Source organism: Rhinoderma darwinii, chromosome 3, assembly GCF_050947455.1.
Source record: "Rhinoderma darwinii isolate aRhiDar2 chromosome 3, aRhiDar2.hap1, whole genome shotgun sequence".
Taxonomy (NCBI): domain Eukaryota; kingdom Metazoa; phylum Chordata; class Amphibia; order Anura; family Rhinodermatidae; genus Rhinoderma; species Rhinoderma darwinii.
In genome coordinates this window covers 182998578-183017020 of record NC_134689.1, presented here as the reverse complement: position 1 = coordinate 183017020, position 18443 = coordinate 182998578, and the positions used below count along the sequence as shown (strand labels likewise).

The 18443-nt window shown below is 42.3% G+C and overlaps 1 protein-coding gene across 1 annotated transcript in view; it reads left to right on the top strand.

Annotated features, from left to right (window-relative positions):
* Positions 1–12005, top strand: part of ASZ1 (ankyrin repeat, SAM and basic leucine zipper domain containing 1) — a 197167-nt gene extending 185162 nt beyond the window's left edge. Inside the window, exons 12-13 of the mRNA XM_075855045.1 lie at positions 2144–2257; positions 11514–12005. Of these exons, the coding sequence (XP_075711160.1) occupies positions 2144–2257; positions 11514–11678 (279 nt within the window). The 3' untranslated portion in view covers positions 11679–12005. The remainder of the gene's footprint in view (positions 1–2143; positions 2258–11513) is intronic.
* Positions 12006–18443: the final 6438 nt, after the last annotated feature.

The following is an 18443-nucleotide window of genomic DNA, read 5'->3' as shown; positions in this document are numbered from 1 at the left end:
ATGCAAAAAAGGATCAGTCATGAAAGGATTAATTGATTTCTAATAAAAATAAAAAAAACATTTATGATCACATATGGGGTTGCCATACCCCGGAGAAATTGCTTTACAAATGTTGGGCAGCTTTTTATCTTTTATCCCTTGCAAAAGTTAAAAAATGTAACATTTTAGTGGACAAAAAATGTTATTAATTTTCACGGCCTAATTCCACTAAATTATGCAAAATAAACCTGTGTGGTCAAAATTCTAAGTATACCCCTAGCAAAATTTCTTGAGGGGTGCAGTTTCCAAAATGGGGTCAATTTTGTTGGGTTTCCACTCTTTTGGTCCCTCACACCTTTCCTTTTGAGCCTTGCTGTGTGTCCAAACATCCGTTTATGACCATAAATCGGATTTATTGCCATAATCGGGAGAAATTGCTTTACAAATGTTCCATTGCTTTTTCTCCTTTATTCCTTGTAAAAATGAAAAAATTCTATGTTTTAGCAGAAAAAAAAGTTGATTTTCATCTTCACAGACTAATTCCACTAAATACTTCAAAAAAACTGTGGGGTCAAAATGCTAACTATACACCTAGAAAAACACCTTGAGGGGTGTAGTTTCCAAAATGGGGACACATTTAGGGGGTTTCGAATGTTAAGGCACCACAAGACCTCTTCAAACCTGACATGGTGCCTAAAATATATTCCTAAAAAAGGAACCTGAAGCCGGTGTTTCAGTACATTAGCACACTAGGGCCACATGTGGTATATATCTAAACTGCAGAATCTGGGCAATAAATATTGAGTTGCGTTTCTCTGGTAAAACCTTCTGCATTACAGAAATTTTTTTATTCCGAATGAATTTCGGCAAAAAAAAAAATTACATTTTAAAATTTACCCTCTACTTTGCTTTATTTCCTGTGAAACGCCTAAAGTGTTAAACTTTTTGAATGCTGTTTTGAATACTTTGAGGGGTGCAGTTTTTAAAATGGGGTGATTTATGGGGACTTTCTAATATATTAGGCCCTCAAAGCCACTTCACAATTGAACTCATCCCTAAAAAAATAACCTTTTGAAATTTTCTTGAAAATGTGTGAAATTGCTGCTAAAGTTCTAAACCTTGTAACGCCATAGAAAAAGAAAAGGACTTTAAAAAAAATAATGCAAACCTAAAGTGGACAAATGGGGGATGTGAAATGGTAACTATTTTGTGTGGTATTACTATGTGTTTTACAAGTAGATACATTTAAATTTAGAAAAATACTAATTTTTGCACATTTTCTCGCAAGTAAATATTGAATTTATCGACCAAATTTTTTCACTAACAAAGTACAATATGTCAAGAGAAAACGTTATCAAAATCCCTTGGATAGGTTAAAGCATTCCAAAGTTATTACCACATAAAGCGACACAAAAAAATCATCTGTGTCCACAAGGCAAAAACAGGCTGCGTCCTAAAGGGGTTAACAACATGACATCTCCTAGGGACAGACAGACATTTTATAAATCCTGTAGAGACCGTAAATACACGCACAGTGAAGCAGTTGTTTATTTAAAGGGTTAATAGGGTATTCCACTCAGACTAAGTGGTACCATATCGCTAGGTTGGATCCCCACTTATCATAAAACTAATGGACAAAGGCCCATTAAGCATTTTCTCTGCACATCGCAGCTGCTATTCAGTTGCTGTGTAGAGAACTCAATCTCTGCATCATTCAAGTAAGATTCAGTACCTGCACAGAGACTGGACGGCCGTAGCAATGTGGAGGCAAATATTCAGGAGAATGGTCCCATGATTTTAACGATCTGACCCCCACCGAACAGCAAGTGAGTTCATAGCCTGACATTGTGGCGTCACTTGCTTTCACTGTCCTATCCTTTTAATATTGTTTCATTTATTTTGACATTGACCCCTGTATGTAGTGTTGAAAGAAGACCATAAATATGTATGCATTTTTTTAAAATAAAAAACATATACACACACAGCCATAACATTAGGCAAGTGGTTAAAGTTCCATAAGCTATTTTTTTCTATCTTTCGGGGGGCTTCGGATCAGTTGGCTATCCTCTTGCACCTGGGATTGACGACCACAGTGCTAAGTACTTTATATTTTTTATTATATGTATTATATATTTTAACTTTCTCCCCTTAACTTTATTATTAGGTGGTCTTGGAGTGGGATTCTTCTCAAAACTTTTCTACGGTTTGTGAAGACATTTTGATAAGCGTTAAAGATATGAATAAAGAAGTCTGCAGACTTCAAGATCTGTTAAATAAGGTTTGTATGTGTCTCCTGTCCTGTGGATCTTGTTGGTTTTTCTCTGTTGAAGCAAAGTGAAGATGCATACTCCAATGTATGAAAAAGTATTATTTATTAGAAGAAACGTGAATGTGACAGAGGTAGAAGGTGGGAAAGTTAAGACTTGGTGTTAGCACCAAATCATTCACTTATAAACCAACAACACAGTGACAAGCTCTTGTCAAGAAGGGTCACTTTGAGTAATGGGATGGATGGGAAGAAGTGACAGGATAGGATTCCGAAAATTGAGCACTAGTGTCAGAAAGGAATTTTTTGCTGAATGATGCCATGTGGAAGTTACACAGCAAGAGAAGTTGCAACACAGTATCCTGTAATTCTGGAATTGAAATGAGTATAAAAATACATCAGGGATAACCAGGGGTTATAAATATTGTCCTGCAAATAAGACATACTTATGACCTCCTGGTTAACAAAATAAATAGAACGAAGAGCAGCACAAAATGTATTAAGTAAGCCCACACAAGCTGTAATGGAAGACTTTTTCATCTTTCTTAGGAAATGTAAACTGCAAAGCTAAACTAACATTTCCAAAAATAATAAAACTTGGGAATCTTATTCATAAACTCAGATTTTGATTTATACAATCTTCTACTGGACACACTTACAGATTCCTGGCTTCACAGAATGTTTTCAGATTTCATAGGTCTTAAACATTTACTTAGTACATTGTCAATGTAGCCAACATGTTTATGAAGAGAATATATTGTAACAAGGACTTTTTCTTTGGAGGGAGGATCACTTATTTTGAAATTTTATTGCTAAATTACTATAAAAGAGGCAGTCAAGCACATAGAGCCGTGTGCAGGGTTGCCATCTGGAATTTCTGGGCCCCATACTGCCCCCGCCCCCCCCCCCCTCATTATCGGGAGGGGGGGTGAAATGTAAAGGGGTGGGAGGTAGGGCACAGTGAACAGCAAACTAGCAGGGTTTCTTTGGAGGGGCAGAGCAGAAACAGGAGGCAGGGTGTCTGAGAGCAAACGGGAGAGACTAAGTGCCAAGGCTGGGTGAACTGAAAGTAGCAGTGGTGGCCAAGGGGGAGACGCAACCTCACGGGCTCAGTGGAGTGACAGGGAAGAGAATGCGGCTCTGTGGGGGGAAAAAGGGAAACCTTGTGTGTGTGCAAGGAATCTGTCAGGGTGTATGGGGGGCAGCAACATAAACAAAAATCATTTCACAGAAGCTGTTGAAGTCCTATACACAGCAGATAGACAAGGAGACAACACTTCCAATGGATATCAGCTTTAATCACTCGTGTGACGTTTCAGTCCAACAGGACCTTTCTCAAGCATGCTTGGGAAAGGTCATATTGGGCTGAAACGGCGCACAGGTGATTAAAGCTGATATCCATTGGAAGTGCTGTCTCCTTGTCTATTCTTGTCTACCTGGTGTTGAGGACCGTGGACCAGGTCCTGTTGAGGCGTGTACCCATCTGTGGTATTTCTTTTTCTTGGCTATACACCGCAGAGTCACTCACCAAAATGATCTCCCACGGGCACGCATGTATGATGTTTTTGCATTCTCTTCGCACGCGGCACACACGTTATCTGTGTAAAAACCACACAACAACATTAATTCAGACACCAGACCTCTAAATAATTTCAGACCCCAAACAAGAAACAAATTCAGACCCTAGACCAGACCTGTTAAGGAATTCAGACACCTTTCTACCAGACGCCTACCTGTGGCCAGAGTTTAGCATTCAGACTTTTATCTACAGGGGGCTGTGTGTGGCGCTCTCTACAGGGGGCTGTGTGTGGCGCTCTCTACAGGGGGCTGTGTGTGGCGCTCTCTACAGGGGGCTGTGTGTGGCGCTCTCTACAGGGGGCTGTGTGTGGCGCTCTACAGGGGGCTGTGTGTGGCGCTCTCTACAGGGGGCTGTGTGTGGCGCTCTCTACAGGGGGCTGTGTGTGGCGCTCTCTACAGGGGGCTGTGTGTGGTGCTCTCTACAGGGGGCTGTGTGTGGCGCTCTCTACAGGGGGCTGTGTGTGGCGCTCTCTACAGGGGGCTGTGTGTGGCGCTCTCTACAGGGGGCTGTGTGTGGCGCTCTCTACAGGGGGCTGTGTGTGGCGCTCTCTACAGGGGGCTGTGTGTGGCGCTCTCTACAGGGGGCTGTGTGGCGCTCTCTACAGGGGGCTGTGTGGGGCGCTCTCTACAGGGGGCTGTGTGGGGCGCTCTGTACAGGGGGCTGTGTGGGGCGCTCTGTACAGTGGGCTGTGTGGGGCGCTCTGTACAGTGGGCTGTGTGGGGCGCTATCTACAGGGGGCTGGGTGGGGTGCTATTTACAAGGGTGTGGCGCTCTCTACGGGGGCTTTGTGGCGCTATCTACAGGGGATTCCAGTCCAGGAGGAGACCCTGACTTCACTGTCAATATATGGACAGTGACGTCAGGGGCTACCTCTAGGAGAGGAATCCCCGGCCAGAGAGTCGGCAACACTTCCGCTCCTGCAGGGGTGAATGGCAGAGCAGGAAGCCGATAGTTTCCTGCTCTGCCCTAATATTCAATTGTATCTCTATCCTGTGGACGCAGATACAAAATTAATATGGCAGTTGCTGGGACACGTCTGGGACAGTAATTTGCCGGGACTGTCTCTGTAGATTCCTGCCCCCATTATCATCTCCCTGCCCCTATTATCATCTAACTCAAACCTCCCCCCCCCCCCCATAGAAAGCAAAAATCGAACCCACCTCTGTATTAGTTTACACTGCATCATTTGATTCCATCACTAGCAGCAGCTCTATGATGACTCTTGTCTCCTGTGCTGTGTAACCAGAGGGAGAAGACCGGTTTATTGTCACATGTTACACAGTACAGGCGATAAGAGCCATTGTAGAGCTGATAGTAATACAATCTTATACTGCAGTGTTAAGCGTTAATAACAAAGGTGGGTAAGGGCCTGTTCACATCAGTGTTGGCTTTCCGTTGAGGGGTTCCGTCAACGGCGTCAGCCAACACTGATGTGAACTGCCCTTAGATATTTACTTTCTATGGGGGCAGGAGGAGATTTTTTGAGGAGACTCTGGGCAGCAGCAGCCGGACACAGACATCACTCAGTACTCACTGTGTCAGAAGAATGCTGCTTGACGTATCCTCTGAGGCTGATCACATAACTCCCGCTGCCATGTCGTCTCCACTCCTTTTCTCCACCCCACACGCTGTTGTGGAGGAGGAGGGATGGGCACATCTCACTCGCCTGCGGGCCCTTATGGTTTTACTCCCATGTAAAGAATAGGCCCCAGCTTCGTGATTGGACCGGTTCCTTTCATCAAAATTAAATCGTAAGGGCCCCACTGCCGAGGGTATATGAATTCTAGTGGCAGAGTGCTGGCCCACTTTTTTATTTATTTTTTAAAATGGCTTGGCCCCTGAATGCAGTACTGCCCTGATGGCATCCCTGGCCGTGTGTCTAGCAATATGGAAGCTATGCCCTCTAAACATATATTGAAATATAAATTTAGCAAAACTAATGGGGATGTTTCTCATCGGATACATATATACAGTTACAGCCTCATCTGTGCATGAATTTTTTACTATTTGAAAAAAAATATGTAGTTCACATATGGACCAACAGCTGAAATAATTCTATGATTGAGAACCATACCTCTTGCACTACACAAAAAAAATTATATATTTTTTATTTCTTTTTTCTAAAGTTCTCGAACACTTCATATTCTCTGACAATCTTTTCAAACTCTAAAAAACTGGATATGAATACATGAATTCCTTGCTTAGTATTGTGGATAAAGCTTTCTTCCTGCTCAGTAGTTCTAGTTCCATGTTCACCGCTGCTTAGCCCTGTGTGAAAATGAGATTTCAAGAATGGGCAGTGTCCCTAGATGACATGAAAAGTTTATTCTCAGGGAAGACTTTTTAAAAAGAAGCAGAGCAGCTGTTGTCCCTGGGGGAAGCTGCAGTTGGCCATACATTAACATTGCAAGGTAACATGGCAGCAATTCAAAATGAATGGTTGACCATGTAGTGCATGGATAATATCTGATAGAGTGGGAGCCGCTCTTGCAGAGAGACACTCAATTCTGGCTTGTAGATGGGGGTGCTAGACTTCCTCTGTGAAATCCATATTCCCCAAAATAGCATATGGAAAGGGAGTTTTCTTTGTAACAAAAGGTTAAAGGGGTTGTCCTAAAGAGAAACCAGTGTACAGTAACTTTATAGCACTTCCCATAATTTCATTGCATGACCTTAGTTTTTGTCTTTTTTACCTTTTAACTTAGGCATTTGTAACTTCGCAGTAGTGGGGCTTCTGGCCTGTGGAACGGTGTGCCATTGCATCTGTGGATTTTTTATTTTATTTGCTTTTATATTCCAAATACAATCTTTATTTTCTCTTGTAAATTTTTTTTTTATTATTAAAGCCGGATTCTTCTTTGTTTTTTGTGCCGTTTTTAACCACTTTTTTGGTGCGTTTATTTCTGCTTCCAGATGTTACGTTAAAGTCCATAGTCCAATATAAAATGTTTCATTTTTGTGGTCCGTGGTCTTCTTTTATTTTTTATAAATGCAACATGCTATGGGTGTGGCTTTTTTTCCAGATTCTTCCCTATGGGACTTTTAAAAATCCACAAAAAAGTTACGTAACAAAACCACTGGCGTTCTAGAAGTCTTTAGGCTCTTTTTTGCAATTCTACATACTATCAATTTAATACATTCCAGCAATAAGGCCTAGTTCACATCTGGATATTGAACTACTTTTAGTGCGTACGCTGGGAAAGCTACGGGCGTACATGCTAAATGTGTACTTAGGGCACTATTAGGGCTCTATTAGCCTGATGGAGGCCAAAAGAGTGTCGGGCTGGTATGCGTTAGTGTATCTTTTTTTCCAGGTATCAAATAGTTAACAGAATCCCGAAAAAAAAGTTATACTTCGTGGTTTACTTTTTTTTCTTCTTTTTTTTAACGTATGCCAATCCCCACAGGCATCCAGTTAACGGATATGTCATGGGCTGTTTAAAAGCTTATTGTGACGTATACGTTATGGATGTGTTAATAATCTGATGCCTAACAGTGGCATCTGTCACCCATAGACTATAATGGCATTTGTCACCATGGACTATAACACTATCCGTTATACGTCATGAACTCTCGTAACCCCAGTCCCTGACGTATCCGTTTAACGCATACTGGCAGTCTATGGGTATCTGTTAAAAGCATACGTCAGAAACTGAAGTTATGAGCGTTCATGACATCTGTTAAGTGGATACCATTATAGTATTTTGGTGACGAATGCCACTATTATGCATCCGCTTAACGTATCAGTCACCCTTATTCTCCCCTGATCCCAGTTCCTGATGTATCTGTTTAACAGATACTAATATAGTCTATGGGCATCTGTTTGTTTAACGTATGCGTTGGGAGCTTATCCCGGCATATACGTGAAATTTAGGCAAATAAACACAATTTTTTTATACAGCGCCAACATATTCCGCGGCACTTTACAATTTAGAGGGTTCATGTACAGACAATATCAGACATTACATAGTGACAAAATAATTAAAAATTCAAACTCGCAAGCGCTTACAATCTATGAGGGGAAGAAAGGTGACACAAAATGTAAAAAAGTGCTTGTTAAGTACAATGGTCCTCCATCTTTTATACATATGGGGTAGAACACACAAAGCTGCATAAGCCACTCACAAGCCAGTATCTGTGTATGACCGATATATAGTGCATTAGGGCACAAGTAGTAAGGGGGATACTGTGATACAGGCTCTGATGACTAATGTAAAAAGGTCAGATTAGAGAATGTCCTAGGCATGTCTAAAAATAAGGCATGTTTTTTAGTGAACACTTAAAACTGTGGCTGTTGGAAACTAATCTGATTGTCTGGGGTACCGCATTCCAGAGTACTGAAGACCGGTTAGTAATGAGTTACAGTAGTCAAGACGAGAGTGGATCAGTGCGACAATGAGAGTTTTGGCTGTTTCCAGAGTAAGAAAATTGTGGTTTCTGTAGATGATTTTGAGGTTGAAGATGACAGGAGCGTGTAAGGATTGAATGTGCAAAGTAAAGGAAAGATCTGACTCAAAAATAACCCCAAGAAAGTGGGCATGCTTTCTAGGAGTTATAGTAGTACTCCACAATGAGATGTAGACATCATGTTTAGGTAGGTTAGTATATGGTGGGAACATGACCTCCGTTTTAGTTAGAGAGAGGAACATGATGTTAGAGACAGCGGACAGACAATTACTGGTGTTTTGTGTAAGTGCAGGGATGATGTCATGGAAAGAAGCATATAATTGAGTGTCATCCGCGTAGAGATGGTACTAGTAAGAGATGTACATAGAGAAAAGAGAAGAGGACTTAGGACTGATCCCTGAGGAACCCCAACAGCAAGGGGAAGAAGTAGAACCAGAAAATGATACACTGAACAAGCAGTCGGAGAGATAGGAAGAAAATTGAGAGCAGTGTTCTTAAGGCCGGTAGAGTTTAGCATTTTGAGGAGGAGTTGGTTGGTCTACAGTGTCAAACGCTGCAGAGAGATCCAGAAGAATCAATAGAGAGTAATTATAGATAGATTTACCCATCAGGAGATAATTTGGAACTTTAGTAATGGCAGTTTCTGTGGAGTGTAGGGTACGGAAAGCAGACTGTAAGGCTATGTTTACACGCTTAACAAAAAACGGCCGTAACGCACACACACGCACGCACACACTACTGTGCAAAAGTTTTAGGCAGTTGTGGAAAAATGCCGCAAAGTAAGGGTATGTTCACACGCTTAACCAAAAACGTCTGAAAATACGGAGCTGTTCTCAAGGAAAAACAGCTCCTGATTTTTCAGACGTTTTTTAGCAACTTGCGTGTTTTGCGGCCGTTTTTGGAGCTGTTTTTCTATTGAGTCAATGGAAAAACTGCTCCAAAAATGGCTCAAGAGTTTACATGCACTTCTTTTTTACGGGGCGCCTTTTTACGCAACGTTTTTAAAAACCGCAGCGTAAAAAACGCCCCGTGGGAACGGAATGCCGTTTTTCCCATTTGAAATCAATGGGCAGATGTTTGGAGGCGTTCTTGTTACAATAGCGCCTGTCAAGGAATGGGATATATTAGTCAACAAATGAACAGTCAGTTCTTGAATTTAATGTGCTGGAAGCAGGAAAAATGTTTTATAGTTTTTTTTTGTTTTTTTTCAATTAACGAATTTCAAAGTAGATGAGCAGAAGAGAAATCTAAATCAAACTAATATTTGGTGTGACCACCCTCTGCTTTCAAAACGTCATCAATTCTTCTAGGTACATTTGCACAGTCATGGATTTTGTAGGATTATAGTCAGGTGTATGATTAACCAAATAGGTGATGATGATCATTTTCATATGTAGGTTGAAACAGTCATTAACTGTAACAGAAACAACTGTGTAGGAAACTTCAAATTGGGTGACGAACAGTCAAACTCTGCTACAAAGACGAGGTTGTGGAATACCGTTTCATGTCACAGGTCCACTATAGCAACAAGGTAGTTATACTGCATCATCAAGGTCTCTCCCAGGCAAAGAATTTAATGCAGACTGGGGTTCATGTGCTGTTTAAGCTCTTTTGAAGAAGCACAAAGAACTGGGCAGTGTTGTGGACCGTGGTCAGTCAAGTAAAGTTAGTGCAGCAGATCCGACACATTTTGCTTACTTCCCTTCTAAATCAGATGATGTCCAGCAGTAACATCAGCTTAGAACTGGCAGAAACCAGGTACACTACTGTTCGAAAAAGTCTATCTTCAGCGTAAAGATGAACAAGGAGCCCTGGAAGTGATGATATGGCCCGCACAGAGTCTTGATCTCAACATCGAGTCTCTCTAGGATTACATCAAGAAATCGATGGTTTTTAATGAAGCCTACATCCCACAGAAGATCTGTGGTTCGTTCTCCAAGATGTTTGGAACAACCTTCCTGTCGAGTACCTTAAAAAAAGTGCGTGCAGGTGTACCTAGAAGGATTGATGCTGTTTTGGAGACAAAGGGTGGTCACAACAAATATTGATTTGATTTAGATTTAGATTTCTCTTCTGTTCATCCACTTTGCATTTTGTTAATTTATAAAAAAAAAACAACAACTATTAACACCTCTACTTCTGAAAGCATTCTTAGGGTATATTCACACGGCTTATTTTCGGCCGTTTTTCGGGCCAAAAACGGCCAAAAAATCGTAGGCAGAACGCTTCCAAACATCTGCCCATTGATTTCAATGGGAAATACGGCGTTCTGTTCTGACGGGCCGTTTTTCAAGTCGGCCCCACAAAAAAACGTCCGGGAAAAAGAAGTGCATGTCACTTCTTGAGCCATTTTTGGAGCCGTTTTTCATAGACTATAGAAAAACAGCCCTAAAAAACGCCGCGAATATCGCGAGTTGCTAAAAAAAACTGCTCCGTATTTTCAGAAGTTTTTGGTTAAGCGTGTGCACATACCTTTACTTTGCGGCATTTTTCCACAACTGCGTAAAACTTTTGCACAGTAGTGTGTGTGTGTGTGTGTGTGTGTGTGTGTGTGTGTGTGTGTGTGTGTGTGTGTATGTATATGTATATATATATATATATATATATATATATATATATATATATAAAAAAATGTGTGTGTGCGTATAATATGTTTTTCTAAAAATGCGTGTTATTCAATAGTTTCGGAAAGACAATTTATAGTTTGCAGGCTTTAAGATTAAATGCAGTAGATGTATAATAAAGCATAGCCAACTATTCAATATTTTGAATTAAAAAAATGCAACAGTTAATCAGTTGGTTTGAGCAGATTACTATTTTTATTTTTTGCCACTGCATTCATTTTACAATTTTTAATTTATTTTTTGCCTTGAACGTAGTGTTTTGATATTTTAGCACATGCTGCAGATTTTGGTGAAGATTTTTTGCCTGCTTAAGAAAAAACACAATTCGGGATCGTCCACACCGGAATTGTGGACGGAAAATACGTAGCAGAATACAATAGCAGCAAAGTGGGTCAGATTTAACAAATTTCATCCACACGTGTAACTATTCCAGCAGAAATTGAGCTGTGGTGCGTTTTTTTTCGGACCGCAACATCTCATCTACTCCTGCGGATTGTGGACTGAATTGCTGCATTTTTTTCAGTGGAGATGTCACATTCTCCTAGTGTTGAGAAAAAATTATTGTTAAAAAAAAAAAATTAGAATAATTAACACGGTTTACAACCATAGTAATTTATTTACGATTAGCATTCAGACCAATTTATGATTTTCCTGTCAGTTTCAGCTTGGCCAGAAGAACAATCCTTGCCGTGTTTTGCCATTGGAGGAACAGCAAACTTGGAGATGGTGGAAATCTGGGAGACTGACTTTGGTGGCAGTGTTAGGTTTGGGGTTTGTGATCTCAATCTTTCAGATCTCTGCAAGGCATAAAACTATACTGTAGTTCAGTAATGTGCTTGATGTGATAACACTGTAATATATACTTTGAAGGGTAAAAAATGGTTATTTTTCAGCTTGTTATAGAAATTGTAAAATGTTTTATTTAACCCCTTGCATCATAAATATTAAACAATGTTTTGATGAGACTTTATTGTAATGCCTGTTTTTACATTTAACGTTCAATGGATGGCGGGGCAGACATATTATTATATCTGTGACCTAATAATTACCGTACAGTAAATGATAAAGATTTTTCTACAGCATCTAAAAGTAGATTATATATAGAAGATAATGTCTTGTGCTTTAGAAAATAAAGTCACTGCTTTTACTACTGATTTTGTCTGAACAATTTCCTTTAGATAAACATTCTTAAAAAAAAAAAAATGTATACACCTTTGTGCACCATGCCAGGTGTAACAAAGGGTTTTTTTTCCATCCCCACCACCGCAAAAAAGTTTTATATAAGACATTACATGTACCCCAAAATGGTGCCACCAAACACAACTCGTCTTACAAATAACAAGTCCCCACATGCCGACAGAGAAATGATGAAAATTACCCTTGGAATACATTGTGGTGTCTATTGCTGGGTTCATACAGGGTTTGTTCCAATTGTGTGAACACAACCTAACTTCTACTCCAACAGTGTAAAAGGACAGAGACATTCTTTTAATTTGGCCTTCGATAATCCAAAATGTTATAGTCCTGGTTTTGTTAAATTCTATATTTAATTACACTTCGGAGCTGAAGAATGAGCAAAATAAAGTTGGGATTCATCATAAAATTCCTTACCCTCTTGAGGACCAGTGCCTTAATAGAACGGAGCAGGCATGGGTGCTCAGAGGGCATGCACCGTACTAGTACAACGCTGTTTAACCCCTTGTATCCCACGATCAAAGCTGATTACCCCTCAGGCTAATCTACTTGGATATATGTACAGTGGATATAAACAGTCTACACACCCCTGTTAAAATGCCAGGTTTTTGTCATGTTACAAAATCAGATGAATCATTTCAGAACTTTTTCCTCCTTTTAATGTCACCTATAATCTGTACAATTGTATTGAAAAACAAACTGAAAACTTTTAGGGTGGAAAAATAAAAATAAAGAACAAACATAATGTGGTTGCATAAATATGCACACCCTTAAACTAATACTTTGTTGAATTACCCTTTGACTTTATGACACCACTAAGTGTTTTTGGGTAGAAGTCTGATCAGCATGGCACATCTTCACTTGACAATTGTTGCCCACTCTTCCTTGCAAAAGCGCTCCAAATCTGTCTGATTGCGTGGGCATCTCCTGTGTACAGCTCTTTTCAGGTCACCCCACAGATCTTCGATGGGATTCAGGTCTGGGCTCTGGCTGGGCCATTCCAAAACTTTGATCTTCTGGTGGAGCCATTCTTTTGTTGATTTTGGAAGTATGCTTTGGGTCGTTGTCTTGCTAAAAGGTGAAATTCCTCTTCAGCTGTTTAGCAGAGGCCTGCAGGTTTTGTGCCAATATTGCCTGATATTTGAAACTGTTCATATTTCCCACCACATTGACTAAAGCCCCCATTTCAGCTGCAGAAAAACAGCCCCAAAGCATAATTCTGCCTCCACCATGCTTCACTGTGGGTATGGTGTTCTTTTGGTGATGTGCAGTATTGGCTTTGCGCTAAACATACCTTTTTTTAATTATGGACAAAAAGTTAAACCTTGATCTCATCAGACCATAACACGTTTTCCCATATGCTTTTTGCAGACTTGATGTAGGTCTTTGCAAAACTTAGCCGGGTTTGGATGTTTTTATTTACTAGAAAAGACTTCCATCTTGCCACCCTACCCCACAGCCCAGACAAATGGAGAATACGGGAGATTGTTGTCACATGCACTACACAACCAGTACTTGCCAGAAAGTCCTGCATTTCCTTTAATGTTGCATTAAGCCTCTTGGTAGCCTCCTGAACCTTTTTCGTCTTGACCTTTCCTCAAGTTTTGAGGGACGTCTAGTTCTTGGTAATGTCACGGTTGTGCCTAATGTAAATCACTTCTTGATAACTGTCTTCACTGTGTTCCATGGTATATCTAATGCCTTGGAAATTCTTTGGTACCCTTCTCCTGACTGATGCCTTTCAACAATCAGATATCTTTGATGTGTTGTAAGCTCTTTACGGACCATGGCTTTTGCTGTCACATGCAACAAAGAAAATGTCAGGAAAATCCTCATAGAACAGCTGAACTTTATATGGGGTTACACAGAATCACTTTAAATAATGGCAGCTGTGTACTGATTACTATTTAACGTGAGTTTTTAAATGTGATTGGCTAATTCTGGACACAAACATATCCCCAATTATAAGAGGGTGTTCACACTTATGCAACCACATTATTGTAGTTTTTGTTATTTTTATTTTTCCCCTCTAAATGTTTTCAGTTTGTTTTTCAATTCAGGTGTGAGCCAAAACATTGCTTACTTGGTGATGATTAAACCAACCGTTTTTCATCAAATTTGGAAGTCCTGGTGCGGTTACCTGTTCTATGGTTTCTTCTATATTTAAATTGGGGAATTGATTCATTCTCTAGTGCACATTGCCTTATTTACAGCTGGTTCATTGCCTTATTTACAGCTGGTTTGGAGTACTGTGTTCATCTTTATTTGGACTGTGTGTAGATAAAGTGTGTGTGTGTTTTTATATATATATATATGTGTGTGTGTGTATATGTGTGTGTATATATATATATGAGTCCGCATATCTACAGCACTATGACCCCATAGCTATGGATAGGATTAGATACAGTGGCTCACCAGACCGTATCACCTATGATGGGCTTAGATATAGGACCCAGATTCCTGACATTGCTGGTCCAGCTCTGAACCAGGAAAGGTAAGAATAATAATTGTTTTGCTTTTTTATGTGTTTGTAATTATTTTTGTCTGTTTTTTTTACAGGTTCAGTTGTTGGACTACTTGGATGACTGCGTTAATTTTATTCTCCGTAAAATGGTTATCGAGGGTTGTGTGGGGGTTTATATTTCAATAAAATATTTTTTTAAGGTCTACTTTTTTTAATAGGCCAGGATAGGTCATCAATAGCTGATGGGACGGGTTCCTACTCCCGGGACCCCTGCCAATCAGCTGTTTTGAAGGGGGTGCAGTTCTCGTACGAGCGCTGCTTCCTCTTAATTTCCCTTACTTGCATCGGTCCGTGTTGGCAATTCACAGTGTGAGCAAGTGACCGGAATGAATTGGAAGTAGTGCTCGTATGAGCGCTGCGGCCCTCTCAAAACAGCTGATTGGTGGTGGCCCCTCGAGTCGAACCCCGACCTATCAGCTCCAGCAGAGACTGATATTAAACTTACCCTCCTCTTAGACTTCCGCTGCGCTTCGGAATGAGGAGGGTAAGTACTGTCAGTTACTATAGTAACAGGGGCCCGTTTAGTTTATTACATAGGCCCCAGTTACTATAGTAACTTTTTATTGATGTGTGGGCCCCCAAGGCTTTGGGGCTCAGTCGCAATTGTGACTGCTGCGACCTCTATAGTTGCGCCACTGCTCACACATTAACCCAATGTTGCCCATTATGACTGAGGTACATGATGGGGTTAATTACTATTGATGTGAAGCACATGTGGGTTCAAAATGTATGACACCATGTGCCTCACATCAGAAAACTGAAAGACTTTATTTTATTTATTTTTTATTGACAAAGTATAGTTTTGGTATCGAATCATTGGTATCGAAGTCCAAATTCTGGTATCGTCACAACCCTAGATTGAATGGACATGTGAAAAATAGTCAGAGGATAGAGTGGTTATGGTAATGCCCATGGCCGCGGGGCGTCAGGTTTACTCACCTCCTGACGGTCACAGCCATGGATCAGTGAGCGCTGGCCCGCATCTCCTCCTCAGGAGAGGCCAGCACTCACTTCCGCTTCACTCGGTTGTGTCCCGTAGTGTGCGCACGCTCGTGCCTGCTCTTAAAGGGCCAGCGCGCAGTACCTGAATTAAAGAACCAAATTAGCCCATGAGCACCCTGGACTATGAGGGGCCCTGTCCCTTCCTGCAGTGCCTGAGCATTGTTGTCATTTACCTATGTTAGTCTGCAAATGGTCCCTTAGTGCTTCCTAGTTCCCAGTGTTCCCGTTCCTGCTACCTGTATCCTTTGTCCCGTGAGATCCAGAACCAAGTGCCGTATATAGTTGGAGTCGTGCTGCGCTGAGGGCTACGCCTGTCCTGTTACACCACGCCTGGTGTCTGCCTGCTGCCAAAGTCCCATCCGAGCCGGTCTTGCTACTGTCTGAAGTTACCACAGGTACACCCATTGTGAACTATAGACTTTGACCTGTGTGCTGTTGGCCAGCTGCCATACCGTTAAAAATATACGGCCCAGTGGGTCCACGCACCCAAACAGACAGTACGCTCAGGCCATGGACCCCGCTGGTCATTCCAAGACCATGATGATGTCACAAGTGATATGGGCCGATATGCTAGACCGCCGTTCTCGACAGGACCAACTCCTCCAGGCATTGAACATTATTGCCTATCGGCTGGATGTGCAAGCTGCCGTTCCTCCTACTACACCACCTGGCAGTACAGACCCTCCGACTACACCTCCTGGCAGGTCTGATCCCCCGCTTTTTCTCTGCCGCTACCTCATCGCTCTGATGGAGATGCGAAGACCTGCAGGGGATTTTTGAATCAGTGCCAGATCCACTTCAGTCTGTATGCTAGGGCATTTTCTATTGATGGCACAAGGGTCGATTTCATCATTTCTCTCCTCACTGGCAGGGCCCTAACATGGGCGAACCCTATCTGGGAGAGACCAGCGACTCGTTATTTCCAGGAGTTCTTACGGACATTTCGCACAGTGTTTGTGGAGCCTGGACGAGTCTCGTTGGTAGCTGCCTCCTTGCTGAACCTACGCTAGGGAGACACTTCCGTGGGCGAGTACGCCATCCACTTCCGCACCCTGGTGGGAGAGTTGTGGAACAACGAGGCCTTGGTGGCTACATTCTGGTAGGGACTGTCCCATGAGATTAAGATTGAGCTTGCTGCTCGAGATTTGCCATCCGCCCGGATTGACCTAAGTATCCAAGAACGGTTCCAAGAGGCCCGTCGGGTGGGAGGACCCCCTAGCGCGGCTCCTACTTTGCAGCAACCAATGCTGTCCTCATCAGTTGTTCCTCCAAAGAAGTCTTTGTGGATGGTCCATTTCAAGCTGTCTACCCAGGAGAGACAACGCAGACTCACTTCGGGACTCTGTCTGTATTGTGGCCTCGGAGGCCATCTTGTGCGTCTGTGCCCACAAAAGCCCCAGAGCCTAGGGTTGGTTGGAGAGACAACCCTGGCTGAAGAAGGACGTTCTTCTAAATTGTCCATTCCCGTAACCATAGTGTCCGGTGAGAGAACGCATCGGGTCTCTGCTTATCTGGACTTTGGATCCACAGCGAACTTCATTCGGAGAGACTTGGTGGATCTTCTCCAGTTGCCCACAACCCCTCTGAAGAGGCTTGATAGTTGCATCTGTGAATGGTCTACCTCTGCCAGACTCGGTTGTAGCTGTGACCAAGCCACTGAAGCTCCAAGTGGGAGCCCTTCATTCCGAGCTCATTTCATTCTTTGTCCTGTCTAAGTACGTCAACCCTGTGCTACTGGGCCTGCCCTGGCTCCGACTGCATGCCCTAGTTCTGGTCTGGAATTGTGGAGAGGTCCTCCAGTGGGGTCCCGAGTGTCTCAACCGCTGCCTGGTACAGATTCATCTGCTCCAGCCTCGTCTGCCTCAGTCCTTGGCAGGATTGCCTTGTCATTATTTTACGTTCTCGGATGTCTTCAGCAAGTAGGAGGTGGAGACGCTGCCCCCACACCGGGCGTATGACTGTCCTATCGAGCTGATTCCTGGTGCATCCCTTCCCGGTGGTAGGGTATATCCTCTCTCCTTGCCAGAGAGTTCCCTGCGACCCTGCATCGACTACCGGGGTCTCAACCAGATCACGGTAAAAAATGTCCATTGTAATTGATTTCTGAATTGTTTGATCGTATACGAGGAGCCAAAAAAATGTCAAAGCTACACCTACGGGGGGCTTATAACCTAATCCGGATTTGCCGGGGTGATGAATGGAAGACTGCATTTAATACCCATGACGGACATTATGAATACCTATGTAACGCTCCCGCGGTCTTCCAAAAGTTTGTTAATGAAATCTTACGTGACCTCCTCTGTTTGTGTTGTGGTCTATCTTAATGACATCTTGATTTTTTTTCTCCCGAACCGATGACTCATCAGAGAAGTGTCCGTCAAGTTTTTCTGCGATTAAGGGAGAATCGCCTGTACGCCAAGTTGGAGAAGTTCGTGTTTGAAAGAAATGTTCTACCCTTCCTGGGCTGCATCATCTCGGATCAAGGCCTCAAGATGGATCCTGAGAAGGTAAAGGCCATCCTGGAATGGCCACAGCCTCAAGGCTTGTGGACCATAAGCGTTTCCTGGGATTAGCCAATTTCTAAAGACCGTTCATTCCAAACTTCTCCTCCCTGACATCTCCTATCTCTACCGTCACCAAAAAAGGCATGAACGCCAAGGTGTGGCCTCCAGAACTGTAATCCGCATTTAATAGCCTAAAGAGTGCCTTCACGTCAGCCTCTATCCTCCATCATCCAGATGTATCTCGACAGTTTTTGTTGGAGGTGGACGTCTCCTCTGTTTGTGCCGGTGCACTTCTGTTCCAGAGAGGTTCCAAGGGCAAGCCAGTGGTATGTGGCTATTACTCTAAACTCTTCTCTTCTGCAGA